Raw genomic sequence first — 19511 nt, forward strand, 5'->3', positions numbered from 1 at the left:
CTAAGACCGAAGAATCGCTAATAGAAAAGAAACAGCACCCCACACGTTGTAGAATACACGCAGCATACTGCGTGATGCTGACTGCTGATGCTGACTATGCAAAATATATCTTAGTTGCACTGAAAATGTTTTAGTTGTTAAATTAGTGTATTTGTGGAACCTTTTTGTGTGGAACGCAACTGTGTGAAAGATTTTTTAAATCTGATTGCTATTTGTCATCCAATCCAATGGAGTACATTACTTATTTCAAAAACGGCCATCTAGTTTGTATTGAGCAGCTGTCTACCTTTCAAAGTCATCCTATCCAACCCCAAAGGGAGTCCCGTGAAAAGTGATCATGCACAAAGTTGATAAAACGCAAACAGAACAGAGCGTTCAGAACACTAGAGCTGATCAAAATGAGTCCAGTGACATCATGAGTTTCACATTTACAGTTTTTTTATTGTAAAGGTGGTTTCTTAGAAAATAGTCACGTGATACAGAGGCAAAGAAATACAAGAAAGAGGCCTGAAAACAGAAAAGAGTGAAGGCAACCGAGTCAAGAAAACATCTACAGAAAATAGAACTTTGGTGATGACATTCTTATTCAAACAGGAAACAAAATCTAAAGTCACTCTAGAAAAAAGATTTTACACGTCACTCTCATCATGGCAATACAACGAAAAGCCCACTTAAAAAACAAATACATGAGAATAAAGTGTGTCATAACCAAGGCCCCCGGTAACAGTCGACTGTACGTTGAGCTGTCCTACAGTTTGTGATGCTGTAGGAAAGAAAACCCCTGCAGCGTTTCTCCATCCAAACTCTCTCTGCAGCGGCACGCGGTGTGAGGCGTGACACCTCGGAGGCGCCGCTTGTTTTTCGGAGGCAGGCGGCCATTTAGCTATCTGTTCTAGACAACATCTACAGCAGGGAGAAGCAGAATGTTCAACCAAACATGATCATCTTTGCACATGCTAAAAACAAGATCTTCTGACGGAGCGAGAGCTATCGCAGGTTCAATGCTACATCAGCTGAAACGACAAGATAAACAGCAGTACAGTATATAAAGACTAATCGGAACAGTATAAAACATCTCCATTTAAATGTATCCGTTCTATTAGGGAAAGTGGTTTTTAGTACTTACATAGTCGTGTCATGTATAAGTGTTGGTTAGATAGTAGATATACAGTACATCCATACGTCTTTAGAGACTTGCTGTATGAGCATCCGTGTCCTGCAAAAATTCCTACATCTTCAGTTCAGTCTGTTTTATTATCTTTTTTTTATCAATAAGTGACAGTTTTCAACTTAACATAGTCCATAATTGGTCCAAAAATAAATTTGTCTGTGTTTTAAGAAGCACTACCTAGCTACTACTAACATGGAGACTTGGTCAGCGTTTGCTTCATATTTGAAGTTGTGTGTGTCCTCTCAGCAGACTACTAATGTTTGAGCTGTAATCACCGTGTATGAAGCTTATTAGTTTTCCTTAAGACAATATTTTTCCCCAAGCTCGGTGCCTTTTTATGGATGTAATTATGCCTCCTGCCTTCAGGGCTAAAGTCTGGGGACAAATGTCTTTTTCAACCTGTAAATACAACAGATTATAACATTGCCTGCAGTCTTGTCCTAAACGATATCTGTGGCTACTTCAGGCAGATATTACTCGGATTCCTAAAAAAGGTAGACACTGTGTAAAACACAAATAAAACAGATTGGGATGATTTCTTCTTCGTTTTTGAAACGTACACATCTGGAAACAGTACAAATTCAATGCATTTAATGTTTGACCTCATTAACTTCACTGCTCTTTGTAACTATGTACTTGCTGCGATGGCAGCAACACGTTTCAAACAAGCAACAAAAGACTGGGGACGTTGTGGAACGCTCCACAAAACACCCGTTTGGAACCTTCCACGTGTCAGCAGGTTCATTGGTACCAGGTGATGGTGTCATGATTGGGTATGGAAAGGCTCAGTCGTTTACGTGCAAAGGATGAGGCGAGGTACATGACTGTATAAAGGCCCAAGGAACACTTCATAAAATGATGACTGCTTTCTGCTTTTATTTAGGTTCTACACAGCGTCTCACAGTTTTTTGGAATGGGGGTTGTATATGTTTAATCATCCTGTGTGGGTATATGGGTATATTTTGCTTTGTTTACACGTATTATTGTATCTAGAAGCTAAAGTGAAACATATAACAGTTGCAATGCAATATGAAGGCCAGACTGCGGCTTTGTTTGGAGAGGGTATCTCTGTGTCAGTACCAGGAGTACAAAAAGCGCAGGCTCCTGTTTTGTTTGTTTTTTTCCTAGGACATTCACAGCAGATTAACAAGAATTTGCGGGAAATACAAGGATCCCAATTCCAACCCTATTTCAGACCCCTGGGGCCAATGTTACTGAATAAACAGACAAGTATTGAATGTTTCGACTGTTTATTTTTCTAAAGATTCCTGAAAAGTGGATATTTTTGCAGGACACAGACGTAACTCTCTAATACTTCCATTGTGGTCTAAAGTAAAAGTCAGGCCTGTTAACTACATGCCTACAATGGCTTCACTAAACAGCACATTATCATCTTCTCCTTATTTCCTCCTTTCTTCCCCTCTACTTACACAAACCCATCTCCTTTTTTTCAAAGTGTCAAACTAACCCCTCATCTTCACCTCCCTGTACACTAAAAGTTAATCCCCAGCATCATCGTTATCAAATAAACCCATGTTTTCATCCTGTTGCTCCTCTTTTGCTCAGTAGTGCCCCCTAGCAGGCATGAACGTTACAGGCACGGATCTCCTTCCGGTCCTTACAGCTGGCCATCTGAGTGCCTTTGGCTCTTTTCTTCACCGCCATGAAACGCTCCTGGATCCCCCCTCCGCATGGTTTGGTACAGTCCGTCCAGCTGGTCCACGGCTGCATCCTGCAACCTGCTGGGACCGACAACAGACAGCAGAATCTCAACTCGGCTCCCAGGTAACACCTTTAATATTGATGACAACAGATTATCTAAACCAACCTGCCGGCTGCTCCTCGACCGCTGAATCTCTTCCCTGTTTACCCCGTCTCCGTCTCTTTCCTCCTCCCCCTCCTCCTCCCCCTCCTCCTCCTCCTCCGCCTCCTCCTCTCTCCTCCTTTGTTTTCGTCCGGCACTTCCTGATCTTGCATTTCTTCCTCTGGATGGTCTCGGGACAAGCGCTGCCACCGAACTGCGGCTCCAGTTTGACCATACGGGTCCGAATGGTGTGTCCTTTACCGCAGGACTTGTTGCACTCGGACCACTCGGACCACTCAGACATCATGCAGTCAACGGCTGCGAGGAAGAACAGAAGAAGGGGAGAACAAAAGGAAATGTTAGAGAAAGTTCAGTTCACAGTCCAAAGACAGATCGTCCATCAGTTAGAGCATCGATCATTGAGGTGATTCACCGAGCGTTTGGATCCTCCTCACACTGCACATCAAACAGCGACTCATCTGGCAGACTTTGAGCCCAATTCTAAAATTGGTCAGGTGCAGCTGAAATGCAATCCAGCCTCATCGGCACAGTGTCTGCCCAGCTTGAGTGTGACTAAACAGAAATTTGCAGGCTTTTTAGATTCATTTCTTTCCAATCACTAATTCTGTGTCGTCCACTGAGGCCCACATTCAGATGAATGGTGACCCTGCGTGTGAAAACGCAGGATTACAATGCTGGGTAGTCAGGCATGAAAATTGAGCCTGTCTTAACTTTTGCTACAGTATGCTGAGTTGGCAAATCAAATACGTGACACAGTGCACAGTGCGTCATTAACGCAGGGCTACTTATCATCTGTATCTCAGTTCTCAGGTCCGCTCAACAGCCAGCGTTTTCAATAACTTCTGAGAACTGCCACCTCATGACATACTGCTCTGCATATCACCAAGGTCAGAGGAGAAGGGCAGGGGGCATACTAAATGATTACCTAAATGCACAGTGGCTATAGGGATTGGAAAGACATGGGGCCAAGTGATATATGGAAGTGAGGCTGGGCCACTGTTGACATCCAGATTAACAGAGGTGCTTTGTGTGGGTAAAAGGAAATAATGTTACTGCAATTAGTCCCATTATAACAGTTTTCTTCTCACCACAGTATCCATCAGGGTGAGCTACATACGTAGTTACATTCCGCTGCTGTTAGAAATGATGGTGAGGAAATGAAAAGAGGCATGTTTGTCCTTACGGCACTCGGGCAGCATGCACTTCTCCGTCTGCTCCAGCTCCTCGGTGCACTCTGCGGGATCCGACTTCAGCATCCTCTGACGTGTTCGTATGCCCCGCCCACACGTCACGCTGCACTCGCTCCAGTCGGACCAGGGCGACATCATGCACGGGATGGTGTCTGCAGAGGAACACGAACACACGTGTACAAACACACATACGACAGTGAGCGCTGATTAACAGCTGGAGCTGTTGTTTAGTTCTGCGCTTTATGTAATAAAACATACTGATGATTATTTATCTAACCTGATTCACACTAAACTCATCTGTTTGCTTACTCATCTCGGTGTACTGATCTGAACTTAAGTACTTAGTAATAAGCTAATGATGTGAGCGTGATAAAACTGCAGCACCACGGAAATAAAAGGAAATGAATATTTGATAACTCACGACATTCCGGCATCATGCATTTCTCCACCTCAGCCACCTCAGTTTTACACATGGACCCGTCTATAGGCGGCATCTTCACCATGCGCTCGCGTCTCCTCATTCCCAGCCCGCAGGTGGCGCTGCAAGGATCCCACTCGCCCCACTCGGTCACCACACAGCTGCTGGGCGCTGCGGGGAGGACAAAATCACAGCAACACAATATATACGCATGTTAGTATTTTGTTCTTAACCAAGTTTCGCCACAAAGACACCCACTGGTGGCTGGACCATTAAAGTAAAATCAGAGAATGATAATGTACGTTTTTATTTATCTTCTTTAATTTTACAGAACGGATCATTTTTCAGTATATCATGGCTCAAAGTAATGTATGATGATTGAAATGTCTTTTAAAAACATGGTAATAGTGTATCACTGTCCTAAACTGTAGCAGTCTTTGTCAGAGCTGAGCTCCAGTCATGGGATTTTAGTAATTAACTGATGATGATGCTGTGAGTATTTTTCTTCTGACTCCACAGAATGAATTTTGCTATTTTTCAAAATGATTTACTGGACTTCATGTGTTTTCTGTCAGTCCAACCTTACACTGCCTTTGCTGTTTTCTGTTTCTATTTCTATTCAGTACTCTTAAACTGAATCTGTATTTCCTGTGTTGCTGTTCAGTGTAAAGCACTTTGCAACCTCGGGTGCCATTTGAGTAGTACTTTAAGTAATACTTTCAGCAGGCACATCATATAGGGCACCACTACAGGATTACCAGTATGCCTCGTTTTTCCTTTCTTTTATTTTCTCTCCACTGCTCACATTGCTCATGTTCCTTACTCTACACACCTCTCACACCAACATGACCAGGATCACTGGACATGGATACATGCCACTCACTGCCTCTAACAGAAATATCCAGACAGGTGTACACACACACACACACACACACACACACACACACTTTCACCAAAAATACCTTCTTTAGATAATCCTTACTCCTGGACTTTTCTAATATTCCCAGATTTCAATATCAATCATTGTAATCGTTTAATGTTTTTTTCTGAATATTAAACAATTATATATATATATATATATATATATATATATATATATATATATATATATATATATATATATATATATATATATATATATATATATATATAATTGTTTAATATTCATATTAATATTCTGCTATATATATATATATATATATATATATATATATATATATTTACATTTTTGTTGGTTGTTTTGTCACTATTTCAACAATAGGAAAACAAATACTCGTCAAAATGGTCTTTTACCAAGTACTGGTTACACCCTTTCATACTGCATTGTGTAAGATGATATTGTTTTGATATTTCTGCACATTTTACCTACTTTTTATATACTACTGTGTATGCTTTGTGTATAAACTCTTAATCTTGTAAGTACGCTTTGTAATGGATTTAACTGTATAGGGGTATCGGTATAAACTACAAATATTTGGGGAAAGTAAGAAGTAAGGTACTTAGGGTAAATGTACTTATTGTCCATGACTTTCCAGAATATGGAAAATACTGTTTGAATTCTAGTGATTAGAAAATTGTAATTGAATAAACTTAAAGTCACTCATAGGAAACCAACACACCAAAAGCACACTTGAACATGACTCACGATGACACAACTGCAGAGTTTTTCACATTTCAACATACAGCTGAATGCAATGAAGATGACACAAATTAAAGGAACTGATGATCAAGGTGCATTATGAAAAAAATGATCATTGATTGAGACATTTGAAACAGTTGGTTGATTCTAAAATCTGATTTTAACCTTGTAACATAGACACACATACACAAACTCACACAGCCGAGCAAAAAGAAAGACTCACAGCATTCATCGTTGACCACACACTTCTCCGTCTCCTCGGTGTTGAGCTGGCAGAGCGAGCCGTCCTCAGGATACTGTTTGACGTATCGCTCTCTAGACCTCATCCCCATCCCACAGGACACACTGCAGGCCGACCAGCTGATCCACTCTGACATCATACACGTCGACGGCTCTGTCCACCGGGAAAAGAAGAAGAAACACAACAGCGATGCCGATCATACGACAGATACTAATAGAAGAACATCTAGACATTTTCTTTATGTATCACTGAAATGACAAAATGGAAAAGGTTGTATGATGCAGAGGTTTTCTACAAATTATCGTCAACAAACATTGTGATTGGTTCTGTGGGCCTAAGATAAATACACAGTGCGGGTTTGAAAGGTTGGAAAATTGTCATCATTGAAGAATTTAGTTTTACATACATCACAATCATTATCCTTCAATTGTAGCTTTTATTCTCTTGGATTCTTTCTCCTCCACACCTTTTCTCAGCCATGTGCTGGTCTGTTAGTCCCCCATGAGACAGGATGGCCTTATGACATAATGGTAACCCTGTAACCCTGTATAACAGTTGAAGTAATGCTTTAGTGAAGAATCAAAGGCCGCGCTCTTTTTTGGAATATTTTATTTTGCTTCTTGTGGATTCAACACTGAGAAATCTTTAGAGTGTGTTTGTGCTTTTCGTTCTCTGTTTCCGTCGGAACAAGACTAACTGTGGAGTCACGTTGCACTTTGTTTGGCAGCTGCTTTTTCATTTAAAATTTTTTAGCCCCTTTGAATGTTTAAAGCTGTGTTTCATAATTATTTTATCAAACACCCTGTAAGCCCGCAGGCCACTGCAGTGATTTAATGATATTTCTATAGTTAAATACTTGAGGGAAAAGTTTTGATTATTAAAGCGGCTGCAGGTGTTTTAGCACTCTCACTGAGGTGGGCTGTGTTTTATCGGCAGGCTGACCATAACCACAGGTTTATAAATATATATTAATCTGTGGAAGCTCAGGTCCTTTGCAGTGCAGGGGGAAACCCTGTGGACTTTCTATGACTCTGTGGTGGCATCAGCCATTTTCTATGGAGTAGTCTGCTGGAGCAGCAGCATCTCAACAGCAGATGGGAAGAAACTTGATAAACCTATCAAGAAGGCCAGCTCCATCCTGGGATGCCCTCTTGACCGAGTGCAGGTGGTGGGAGAGAGCAGGATGATGGACAAGCTGGTGAAGGAGTCCCACCCCCTGCAGGTCACTATCACAGCACTGGGCAGCTCCTTCAGCCAATACACTGATACACTCCAAGTGTGTGAAGGAGAGGTATCACTGGTCCTTCCTTCCTGCTGCTGTCAGACTGTAAAACCAGCACTGCTCCCAATAGACCTCACTGTGCACGGTGCAATACAAACTCTATACATAACTGATTTCTCATTTTGGTTTGCACTAACTGGGCAATTTTCATACTCCTATGTATTATTTATTAATAAAAAAAAATACACTGCCCACACTGTTTATAATTACACTGTTTATATTTGTACATATAATGTATATACAATTCTATTTCTATTTCTGCTCCTTCTTACCTTTTCATTAAATTGTTTATTTTCTACTGTCATTATTGTCTATTGTTTTATGGAACTGTACTATCACTCACCAATTTTCCCCTTTTGCGGGACTAATAAAGGGGTTTCTGATTTCTGATTTCTAAATAATATATTCAATTCAGTGCCTACAATCCTGGATTTCCCTAAATATCGAGCAAAGTGATAAGTGAAAGAAACACACTGAACGGCCTTCATGAGAGGCCACTGACTCAATGATTACTGACCAATCTGTGCTATGACTTGACGATATGGAGCTAAAAAAAAGGACTTATTTATCAATTACATTTTTTTTTATTTAGGACATACAATAATGAAGGAAGGAAGGAAGATTATGCAATTGTATTATTTCAGGCTTCTATCTTTAAAATATGTATTTGTTTTTATTTATTTATCACGGCATTTATTTAGTTGTTTTTCTTTTTTAAAATTAATCGATGAAATGGCGATTTGGAAACTAATGCAGTGTTGAGTTTTGACAGCAGTAATGCAACACTTTGCCAAATCCAGGAATGAACCAAGCACCTTCAGATGTTCAGTCTGACACCCTCTCAGCTGAGCTGTTTTGGCTACACTAAGTGCTGAAGAGCCCTTCAAAAAGGAGGATGCCTGACACGGACCCTTGAACCCAGTTCCTCCAGTCACAGGACACTCTCCCTTCACACCGCACTCTCCACCAGCGGCTGGGACTTCAGCCCTTAAGTGACCTCAAAGTTGAAGGTGCCGTTATGAAAAAGCTCCTCCTCAGAAAGTGCCTCGGCTCTCTTTTAATAAGGCGAGTTGCCTGAGGGACAATTCTATTCACAGCATGCGCCTGAGGGAGTGAGAGTCAATATGTATGACCGGCTGAAAGTGAACCGCAGCTTCTCAGGCTTAACAAGGCTTCGCTCTGGTGTCTTTTATCATTATTAGCCAGCATGGCACTTCAAGATCTCACCATTCTTCACTTTACAGAGAGTCCCTGTACGAGTCTGACAGCCCTTTACTGCTGTCTCCTTCAAACACCTCTTCTGACAGTTTTGTCCTGCTGCAGATGGTATATTAAGGCCCAATCATAATACACCCCTTCCTCCTACCAAATAAGCCCTACCTCTCCGTTTGTGCCTTCACGCCAAGGTGCACGATGTCCTGATTCTTTTTTGGATAGTGTGGTAGTAGGGCACAGTGGTCCTTTCTTCATAACAAAAAACAAGTGCCACGCATTTGCTGATGTCATGGCAGCATTCCATTGTTATTGGTGATTTTTGTATGACAGTCCTGCATTTTGACGTATTTGAATCCTGCATCCCGCCCCTTGAAGGCGTATGATGCCCAGAACTTAACTGAAGTCACCATACTCGGTACTGCTCCTCTCATATCAGTGCAGTCTGGCAGGGTGGGTGTTAGCCTATAAAACACCGCTAACATTACTGGTGTTTTTCTTCGATGACATGATTGATAGCATGTAGTTGTGAACGAAGTGTGAGCGTCCATGTTATCATTTTTCCGTAAGGTAAACTCAACCCAGTCACCAGAACAGATGTTAGCTAAGCACATCTAGGAAAGGTTCAAATTGAACGTCTGAACGAAAGTGGCAGCTATGGTCGGTTATCCCTTGGTTAAGGTGAGGACCTTGCTTTGGCTTAAAATACCTGTTTTTCCGTCCCCACGAACAGAGCTGGAAAATGTCCCGAGGTCTCCTTAAAAACACCTGGTTTCGTCACTACAAACATGTCATGAGCTGGCTCGACTTCCCATGGAGAAAATCAAACACGGCTGAAAATGTCCCACAGTCTTGTCCGGTTCCTGCCTTACTGTGAAATCTCTATGATTTTAGTCACCACAAACACGGCTAGAAATATCCTACGGTCTCCTAAAAACATCCGGTTTTGTCGGCACAAACAGGCTGAAGTGAATAATATCCAGCAGTAACACACACACAAAGGCTGAAACATACATACTCCAGCTACAGTCACCTGTTTAGCGGCCTTGTGGCCTCTAACTCTAACATCATCCCCTCCATCTCCCGGTGTGAACGTCAACTAATAAAAGAATTTAGATGAAGGTGATATGGCACATCCTCACCAGGGTACATCTCTGTCCAAGCCTCTGACATGTACCAAGTTGGATGTATCTGCAGAAACGTTAACCACCTTATATACTGGCGACGAGGGTGAGCTAAATGACAAATGGCAGTGTGATAACACCAGGATTGCCACGGCAACGTAAGAGAGCTCACAGCATACAGTAAATGTCCGATTGCACCTGTTTATGTAAACGCCATTGACGACTAAAGGTGATGTATGAGGGTCTTTCACAGGGCAGATATCTACTAATACCCCTTGTAACTCTGTCCTCAGGGTCAAAGGAGCATGTGAAAAGGAGTGGTGAGGGCAAAAATTGCGGCTGGCTGTGGCTGAAGGGTAGAGCCAGCGTCTTGGTATTGGAAGGTCGCTGGTCTTTGTCCCTGGGCAAGATACTGAAACCCAAACTGCTCCTGATGTGCTGGTCAGCACCTTGCATGGCAGTATGAATGCATGTACGAATTACTGTAAGTCGCTTTGGACAAAAGCCCTACATTGGAAATGAGCTTGAGCAATTGTGCAAAAATTATTTATAAATGATGGATGAACTTTGAGCAACTTGGCATGGATTTTTCTTTGACTCACACTTGACTCCCTTACACTCTGCCTTCCAACAAACTGAGATCAGCATTGCTTACCGCCTGTGGCCTAATAAAGCAGAACTAAGCGAATCATTAATAAAAGATACAGGTATCTCCAGCTCGGAAGAGGCCTCCTGAGAGCCAAAGTGCTTCCCAGGAATATTAATCATCCCGGGCGTCGGTCCCTGCTCAGCCCCACCATGAACCCTGCAATTATCAATCTCCCACCGCACGCTAACGGAGCGCTAAATGAAAACAAAAGAGAGGTGCCCAGGAACAAAATGCTATCCATGTTGCTGTCTGATAATCGATAAGAGGAGCAGTGAAGGCTGGAAGTGTGTGTGCGTGTGTGTGTGTGTGTGTGTGTGTGTGTGTGAAGCTCTCTCAGCCTTGAGCAGCCTGAGCTCCACTCCTCTGATAGCTGGTAGACATGCTGGGAGAGAAGGAAGAATGAGGAGGGGGAAGACAGACGCTGACTGTGCAGCCTCGCAGCATTTGTTCCAAACTGACAACTTCACTGGAAATTGGACAAAAGCAAAACTCCTGGGGATTCATGCTTGTGTTTGTTGCGGGATTGCAGCGCAGCAAAAGAGCATCAAACTGTCGGCTTCGATGAAAACCAGAGAGAGAAACTTCCCCTTTGACAACAGCCACGATAAACTGGCGAAAAAGTTAACGCTAATTTGCTTAAAACACATCTGTCAGCTGCTTTGATACTTGGATTACCGTGAACCACGAATCTCCGCTTTGTTAAACACGCCTGTGCCTTGGCGTCTTCACTTTGTTTCCGCAGCTTAATGAGATTCCTGGACGTACACGATCCTCCTGTTGTCCCTGTTATCTTTAACAACAACGATGAAGGCATGGTGCGCTGATTTCTTTTAGTCAAAGGCAAACAACATCAAATCCTGGTTTAAGCAGCCTGGTTGCAGGAGGACGCTCAGCATCAACAGCTAATCCAGTTAATCTGTTATGTATCAGCGAAATAATTAAGGTTTCCAATCACCAGTGCTTACACTGTGTAATTAGGGATTTACTGTATTTTGTGGCATATTTTCTGTCTCTGCTGTAGCCATAACAGATTCGGAGCTGTGTGGCCTTCACAGGCAGCCTCTGCTTTCACAGTTTACAGATTCTCCTTGTAATCACTGGGCTGCCACCTGCTTCTTCTGTTTCACCTGTTTTCTTCAAACACTGTGTAATCCCCTACAATAATAACCCCTATTGTCATGCAATGGCTGCGCAATTAAATTTCTGGATAAAATAATCCCACCGGGCCATGAAATATAAATGAGGCCGCAGCTTTGTGTTTTCTCCAGATTCCATCAATTTAAGCCAGAATGAACCACCCACAGTCACTGACTCTGTATAGTCGGGATGAGATAAACATCTAAACTTTAATCTGCTCATTATTTTGAGGGTTCACTGATCGCCCCGACTCTGAAAGGATTACAGCAAAAGAAATGCTTGTTTGCGTGACGCAGGATCACTGTGTTGATAGGTCGGCAATACAATTATGTTTGTTTGACTTTCTGGAGTTCAAAGAAATGTAATTGACTAGATAAGCATGTTGCATATCTTTGCCAGAGTTCAACAAGTTCAGAGGTTAACCCTGAACAGTGAGTGTATGTATGTAATAAGGATGTGAACATAGAGAGGTGACATGTGTCGGTGTCTGATATACAGTGTTGTAAAACTTCCCAAAAGTAACACTTAAAGGGGCACTGTGTCGTTTTGGATGAGACATTCAAACTCAGATTTTTAGTATTAACAACATTAATGAGGGAATAATACAAAAATGTGAAATATATATTGTTTCCATAACTGAATAAAAAAGCTGTTCTCACAGAAAAATAAGGTCCTAGAACACTGTATGAAGCTGTACAGGTGGCAGGGTCCGCCACATAGTAAAACAGTGTGAAACTGTGTTGTCCTTTAAGGTCAGTTTGTTTATTCAGTTTACTCAGTCCTGAAAACAAAGAAAGACTGATGTATATTTAGTTTGTTAAGGCATAAAAAAGTAGCCAATGATTGAAACTTCTGATTGAAATGTATTTCAAGGTGTAGTGCACCTTTAAGTAAAAATAAAGATATGGTGTTAAATATTACTTTGGTAAGTGAATGACACCCATACCAACAGTAGGCTACTCCAGTCTTAAATTATGGTTTGATAACCAATAACAGGGTGAGTGATAACAAAAAACAAACAGATAAGCTTTGTCTGTGCTCATCTAAATATGGTATGTACCAAATGTGGTGCCAAAAGAGGCAAAAGGGGTTTTTAAAAATGTTTTAAAATTGCCAGAAATATTGGGGGATCCAATTCAAGTGGCCTCCAAGGAACCCACTGAACAAAATCTTTCTTCTACTCCAAATGGTTCACGAGTTATCAGCCAAAATGTAGAATACCTAATAACTGACCTATGTTTAACATATGCCCGTGGGGCACCTGTGTGTCAAGCATGATTAGCAGAGCACGTATAGTTTATGAGATATTCACGAATGAAAGCTACATTGAGATTGTTTCCACTCTCCAAACCTGAATATTGTAAGTTGAAGAACGGATCAGCTGAGGATTAAGCCTGTTTGTATTGCAGTGATCCAAAGCTTGACAGTGAGCTGTCTATCCATTATGATTTAAATCTGACATATACAATAAACCCTCAACTGAGTAAGATGTTGACATTGTGAGAGAGAAAAGGCTTGTGGCTACACTTCAATACTTGTTCTGTGCTCATGGAGAGAAAATCTGCACGACTTCCAGCATTATAGAAATACTTTACTGGTCTCCAAACACCAGTGCTCTACACTCTGGGCGGTCCTGTGACGCAAAGGCGGAAGATCGAAGAAGCTGTTAAACCTTTCGCTTTGTGATCAAAAGTCTCCTAAATTAAATATTTTAAGCAAGAGCTCAGGACAACATTGAGAGATCAAAGTTTTGTTAATAGCTTAATAATTAAATGGAGCCTGTAGCTGCATGTGTGTCACCTCAGTACGCACGTAAAGTTGACTGAGATAGTCGAGTCTCTTCTGCTGAAGGAGGCCATTCCCTTTCAGATTCATCAAACAAAAAGTTTTGCAGGTTTTAGCAACATCACACGTCGTCACACATCAGGACTTGCGTCAAAAAAGGGAAGAAGAAAACTGAATAATAAAGATTAAGAGAAGTGTCGTAGCTTGTCTGTGATCACACTGATAGTAAAGATTCAAATAACTGGAATGTGAACGCGTCCACTCTTTCGTTCTCATCCTCAGGGCCCGTGGCCGCACGCTGTTTTTTGCTGGCCGAAAAGCGCTGAGATGAAACAAGAAAAAACAATACACGCCGCTGTATGATCGACACCGCCTCTTTGTGGTTCACTATCCGTTTTTCTTTTCATTTGACATCAGAGCGAGAAGGATGTAGGTGCATGAAAAGATCTGTGGGAGACAAAAATACAGTGAATGTTATTGGCTAGTCCAGAAAAAAGAAAACTGATGTCACCAGCAACTTTCTGAAAAGTCAAGAGAATTTCAACTCGAAGCGCTCAGAGTAGCAGCACAACTTCTCTCGATGTGGACACAGGTCCTATTGTTTATTTATATGCCATAAATCAATTAAGAGGGGGGGGATCCGTTGTGTGATAGTGGAGCCGAGACTCAGCAGCTGGATTTTGCACCCACGGTCAGTAGCATTAGTAGGTGTATAGGCAAACAAAAAAACAACAACCACAATGACCATTATTCACTGTATTATTACATTTGTGGGAAGTTGTTACAATAAAGATTTTCACTTCCTCACAAACGTAATAAATCCCTGCAGCCGTAATAGTTATTGCATTTGTGGGAAATCACGTGTTACGTTTGTAGTAGGCAGCGGCTGTTATGTTTGTGGAAAATGTATTACATTGGTGGGGTTATTACATTAAATGCTGCAGATTTTGATTACGTTTGTAATTAATTACCTTTGTGGACATTATTACATTGGCGGGCATAACAGGGGCTGTATATTCAGCTCATCCAACAGCACAGCAACACGCCTACACTGTTAGCCCATCATCCCGCTGCTGTCTATGTCAATATGAATCTCTCTCTGCCTTTAATACGTTCATGCTGCATTTGTACTTAACTTTCATCACCAGTCAGCTGCCCCATCACCAGTGTCTGAGGAATTATCTCTCTGCTGCTCAGGGCAGACGACCACTGATAACAAAATCTCCCGTACAGTTAAAGATTTTCTGTCAAGACTTAATTATCACACTGTCGTGTGAAACAATTATCTTGACTTCAGTCGCTTGATTGAAATATCATTTCAATAGAATTTCGTTATCAGCTAAAACAAGATCACAGATCGAACATGTCGTGAAAAAATCCAGAACTTTCAAAGCTCCTTCACCTCTATCGTTTCTGTAAATAAATAATAAAAAAAAAACTACAACAGGCTTACTTAAAAAGTAGCGGCCACTTCATTATTTTGCACTGAACGAACGGAAAGGTAAACAGTCCTGCTGCTAAACTTGAATGAGACCCACTGTTAGGTAACTTGACAATGATGTGTCTGTTGATTCATCGTTCTCTTGTACTGTATCTAAGGTGTTTTCACCGTCTGAACCACGCCTCAATGATTTTCTGTCCCCTTCTAGGGTGTTCGCCTCTCTCAATGACTGTTTCAACCTGACTCGAGTCCCTCGCCCTCCGTGCGTTGGATTAACAGTGCTGCCATTTTCAGTTTTACAATGATGTTACATTTCAGACGTACCCTGTGTTGCAATACCCAAACTTCCATACTATTCAGCATGCCAGATAAATATCTAGCGTGTCCAAATGTTAAGTTTGTGAAATGCAATATGCCATTTAGTCGCATTTTGCAGGATGCAAGCCAGCATGCTTTTCTGCCTATTCTGACCCACAAGATACGTCTCATATGTCCCAGTGTGTCGTGCAAATATGCAGTAGATATTTGTAGAGTTTCCATCGCCTTCTTGCAAATCTACTGAACAGAAAACAGCTTAAAAATACATTGTATGTGTCCAAATTCACAATTTACAGTGCAGTTTGACTGTTCAATGACTTAAAAGGGCCATATATCCTTGGTAAATCTCCCCATGAGTGAGTGTTATTGAGCTGTGAAGTTTTTTGGGGAAAAAAGAAAAAAAAATCATAGAAAAATATTCAGAAACCAGTTCAATCAGTTCAACGCACATAAACACATTTTGTCTAGTCATAAATACATGAGAGAAAGCAATTCACATTCAACTTAGAAAATAGATCACTGCTATTATGCTGCTACAATACACCTGATTAAATGATCAGCTCGTCATCAACAGAAACATCTAAAAAAAATCCCGAAAAAACGAAAAAAACAAAGCTAAATTCGAACACCAGCCTGTGAGCGTTCCACCGTTCTTACAGCAGCACATGCGGGAAGCTGATGCTGTTCCTCATGTCACCATTTCATTCTACTGGATTAGCATGTTAACAATTGCTAATTAACACTAAATACAAAATACAGCTTAGGCCGTGAGAAAATTCAAACCAGTGTAATACACTCATTCATCCTGTGGAGAACAGGACTGTCTGTACCAAATTTTGTGGTAATCCGTGCAATAGTTGTCAGGAAAATTCCGTCTGGACCAAAATGGTATACATGGCTCAGAGCACCAGCATTAGTGTGGCTCAAAAGTTTAACTCATAAACCATATTTATGTTCCCAGCACGTTTTGAAATATTTCTGCTTGTTGACAGCAGCCTAAGGTAGCTGCTGGACTCATTTTTTAAATCAATTCGGAAAAAAATGCCTTGCTCCGGGTTTTTATGTGCGTTAATGCCCTTTAGTGAGATACGGCTTCCTTTTTGGCCCTGTTCAGAGCGAATTAAAGAGCAGTTACACTCACTGTAATGAGGGAAATGAAGAATGATTTGCTCTCCCACTCTGGCTTTGTTACTGGAAGTGCTTCCACACGGTCAAATAAAGGTTAGTTATTAAAGGAAAACTGGCTGAGAATGCTTGTTCTCTTCCAAATCCTCCATTAATTATATCTATATGGCTCTAGAAATGAGCCTCTTCGCAGTACGAGCGCCGACGACCACTTACAGCCAGTACAGTGGAGAGTCTCGCTGAAGAAAGTCCCTGCTGACATTTTCCAGTGGGAGCAGGTGAATAACTCTCATACCTTTTAAGCAGCTAATGTACTGTCATCTGTGTGTGCATGTATATGTGTGTGTTTTTACCCTCAATGCTGCACCCCGGCCCCATGCAGGGCTGGAAGTCTTGAGTATGTGGACACGGCACGCTGAGGTCCAGCTGGGCCTTCAGCATCCTCTGCCTCATCCGGCGGCCCTTCTCACAGGTGGCGCTGCTGCATGCCGACCAGGGGGACCAGCCCGAGTAGATACAAGTCTCCGGTGTGTCGTCTAGGAGAGAAACACACAGGGCTGCTCAGTGAATTCTGATATTCTTCATTTAAATCACATCTTTATCGCTAGTTAAATTTGCTTTTCAAGACTTCCTTTTCAATCTTCATTCCAGTACAGCTGCTGAGCTGATTTGTCACAGTTAAGAGGAGGGGAGGGGATCGGGGACTGGACTGATTATTTAACATGGTATCCAAAAGCTGATTACTGCAGGTACTGGGCCACAAGAGGCCACAGAGTGACATCTGAAGGGGGCAAGGAAGGAGCGGAGGGATGGAGTTGGGGAGGAAGAGAAGAGGGTGATTTGTGAACACCTTGTCCAATTATCAGCGGGAGCAGCGCTACAAGAAGAAGCAGGGGTACCGGCTTCAATTAATAATGCTCTCTCGGGGGTTCAGAGAGGCAGAGCAAATGAGAGCATAGGATAGAGAGAATATACCATTAGGCCTCAGGGACAAATCTGAGTGGGTCCAATTCTCTGGGATAACGTGTAATGACAGAAGAGAATGAGGGGAGAGAGGAGCTGGAGACAGCAAGGAGGAAGGTAAGAGGACAGTCGGGCTGATCTGTACGTGAAAGGAGCGGAGCTCAGAGCGGAACAAGGGGACCAGCAGGAATAGATACTCACCTCTGTAGTGCCATCTCACACAGAGAAGAGGGGGAATGAGGGAGAATGAGAGGACGGATAGAGTAAGAGCAGAGGAGGAAAGGAGGAGGGGAAGAAGCAAATGGTCTATGACTGACTGAGGAGGACATTTATTAGGCGGCGGGAGATCCTTGTTAGGAATTCTGCTACGTCTGCAGAATCCTGTACCCTACCCGAGGCCACTTATAGTAAAAAAGAAGCACAAAGCATCCATGCACATCGCCAACATCGTTATGCACCCGTCTGTCTTGTTTAGCCGGTATGCAGGTCGACAAAGAGGTAGAGAACATCTGTAACTCTGGTGATCCCTCATCGACAGTCTTTATACCTCACTACATATCTGTTCAGAAAGTGCCTAAGTTGCCTACCCTCAATTTAGGCAAAATATGAATATACTATTCATTCAATGTGCTTGATATGTTTGGGGGAATTGTAATTGCTGCCTTTCTTTCCATTTAGAAAATGTGACATTCATCTGCGTCAAGATAATATGGAGGAAGGTGGGTTCTGTGTTCAGTATGGTTTAAGATAAAACACTTGGTAAGTTAACGGAAAGTTTAAGTAAAGTTTCAAAGACATCAACATATTCCGTCATGGGGCTTAATGACAGTGTATAATTAACCACAAATAGTCTTGTGGTCTATTTGCATAGATTACGGTCGAACCATAAAGATACACTTAAATAAGAAGCTGGAGCCAGGAGGCAGTTAGCCTAGCTTAGCATAAACATTTTATAAGGAGTTATATGCTGGAGCATATTTTCAGTGAACAGCAGCTGGGTGTTGTAGCCTCCTGGAACTTCCAGTGACGGCAAGACTCCCAGAAGTCATTGCCCTTAACCACCATTAAAAATGAACAGAATCAATACATTTATGTTTAAGGATACATATGTCTAAAGTATTGTATGGAGTTACTTTTGCATTGCCAAAAATAAAAACCCCTTTGCAATTCTTTGTGCACGTTGTGGCTTATACCATCCACAATAGTAATATGAATGACAGATGCAATATCCCCTTCACATCCCTTTATAAATCTTATATGTTTGATTGTGAAACATAAAGTCAGTGTTGGTACAGGGGTCCATGTAGCCTTACAAGTTAATAAACATTGTAATCTCTTGCAATTCAACTGCAATGAAAGAGGTTGAGTGATATTAAGTACGTGAAAGTAAAGAGAAACTGAGGGTACCTGACAGAAAGCAGCAGCAGACTAATGGAATGGAAAAAGATGAACATCTTGAAGACACATTCAATATAAAAGTCTGTTTGTCCCACGTCAATAGGGCCCTATGATTTCCGCGATCACGGAATCGCGGAGGGAAACGTGGAATTGGCCGCCGCCCCCTCCCCACAGACTGAGCTCCCCTGTCAAAACAATGTAAGCATGGCGAAACGGCTGCCCACGGCTCTGTCTTCGTCGGCGAAAAAACTGAGAAACTTGACATTAACCCCTCAGTACAGAGCTGAGCAGCTCCCAAACGACTTTTATGTGCCAGGTGAACTGTTGTTTTGCAAAGAAGCAGACCTGAGAAATCATAATTAAAGGTGTACTGCGTGAGAGTTAGCCACCTGTCCGATTCATTTTATCGGCATGTAATACCAGAGTGACTGGTAACTGTTGCTAACAGTAGCTACTGTTAGCTAGTTAGCCCTCTTAGCTGACTCTGCCTGGGCTGGGAGCTCAGGTGTTTTCACTGCTAGCTAGTTAGTATGCTAACTTGACGTAACGTCACTAGTATAATTTCTCATTTTGTTGGTCATCTTTGCTAATTT

The 19511-nt window shown here is 41.9% G+C and overlaps 1 protein-coding gene across 2 annotated transcripts in view; it reads right to left on the reverse strand.

Annotated features, from left to right (window-relative positions):
- Window positions 1–420: 420 nt before the first annotated feature.
- The window catches only part of spon1b (spondin 1b), a 101330-nt gene continuing 82239 nt past the window's right edge, over window positions 421–19511 (reverse strand). Inside the window, exons 11-16 of one of the 2 annotated variants that reach the window (XM_030425801.1) lie at window positions 16911–17093; window positions 6467–6637; window positions 4608–4775; window positions 4180–4338; window positions 3000–3293; window positions 421–2913 (exon numbers count right to left, since the gene is read on the reverse strand). In XM_030425801.1, coding sequence (XP_030281661.1) covers window positions 2747–2913; window positions 3000–3293; window positions 4180–4338; window positions 4608–4775; window positions 6467–6637; window positions 16911–17093 — 1142 coding nt within the window. In that variant the 3' untranslated portion in view covers window positions 421–2746. The remainder of the gene's footprint in view (window positions 2914–2999; window positions 3294–4179; window positions 4339–4607; window positions 4776–6466; window positions 6638–16910; window positions 17094–19511) is intronic. The other variant, XM_030425802.1, reaches the window with a different exon arrangement.

Source organism: Sparus aurata, chromosome 8, assembly GCF_900880675.1.
Source record: "Sparus aurata chromosome 8, fSpaAur1.1, whole genome shotgun sequence".
Lineage (NCBI taxonomy): Eukaryota > Metazoa > Chordata > Actinopteri > Spariformes > Sparidae > Sparus > Sparus aurata.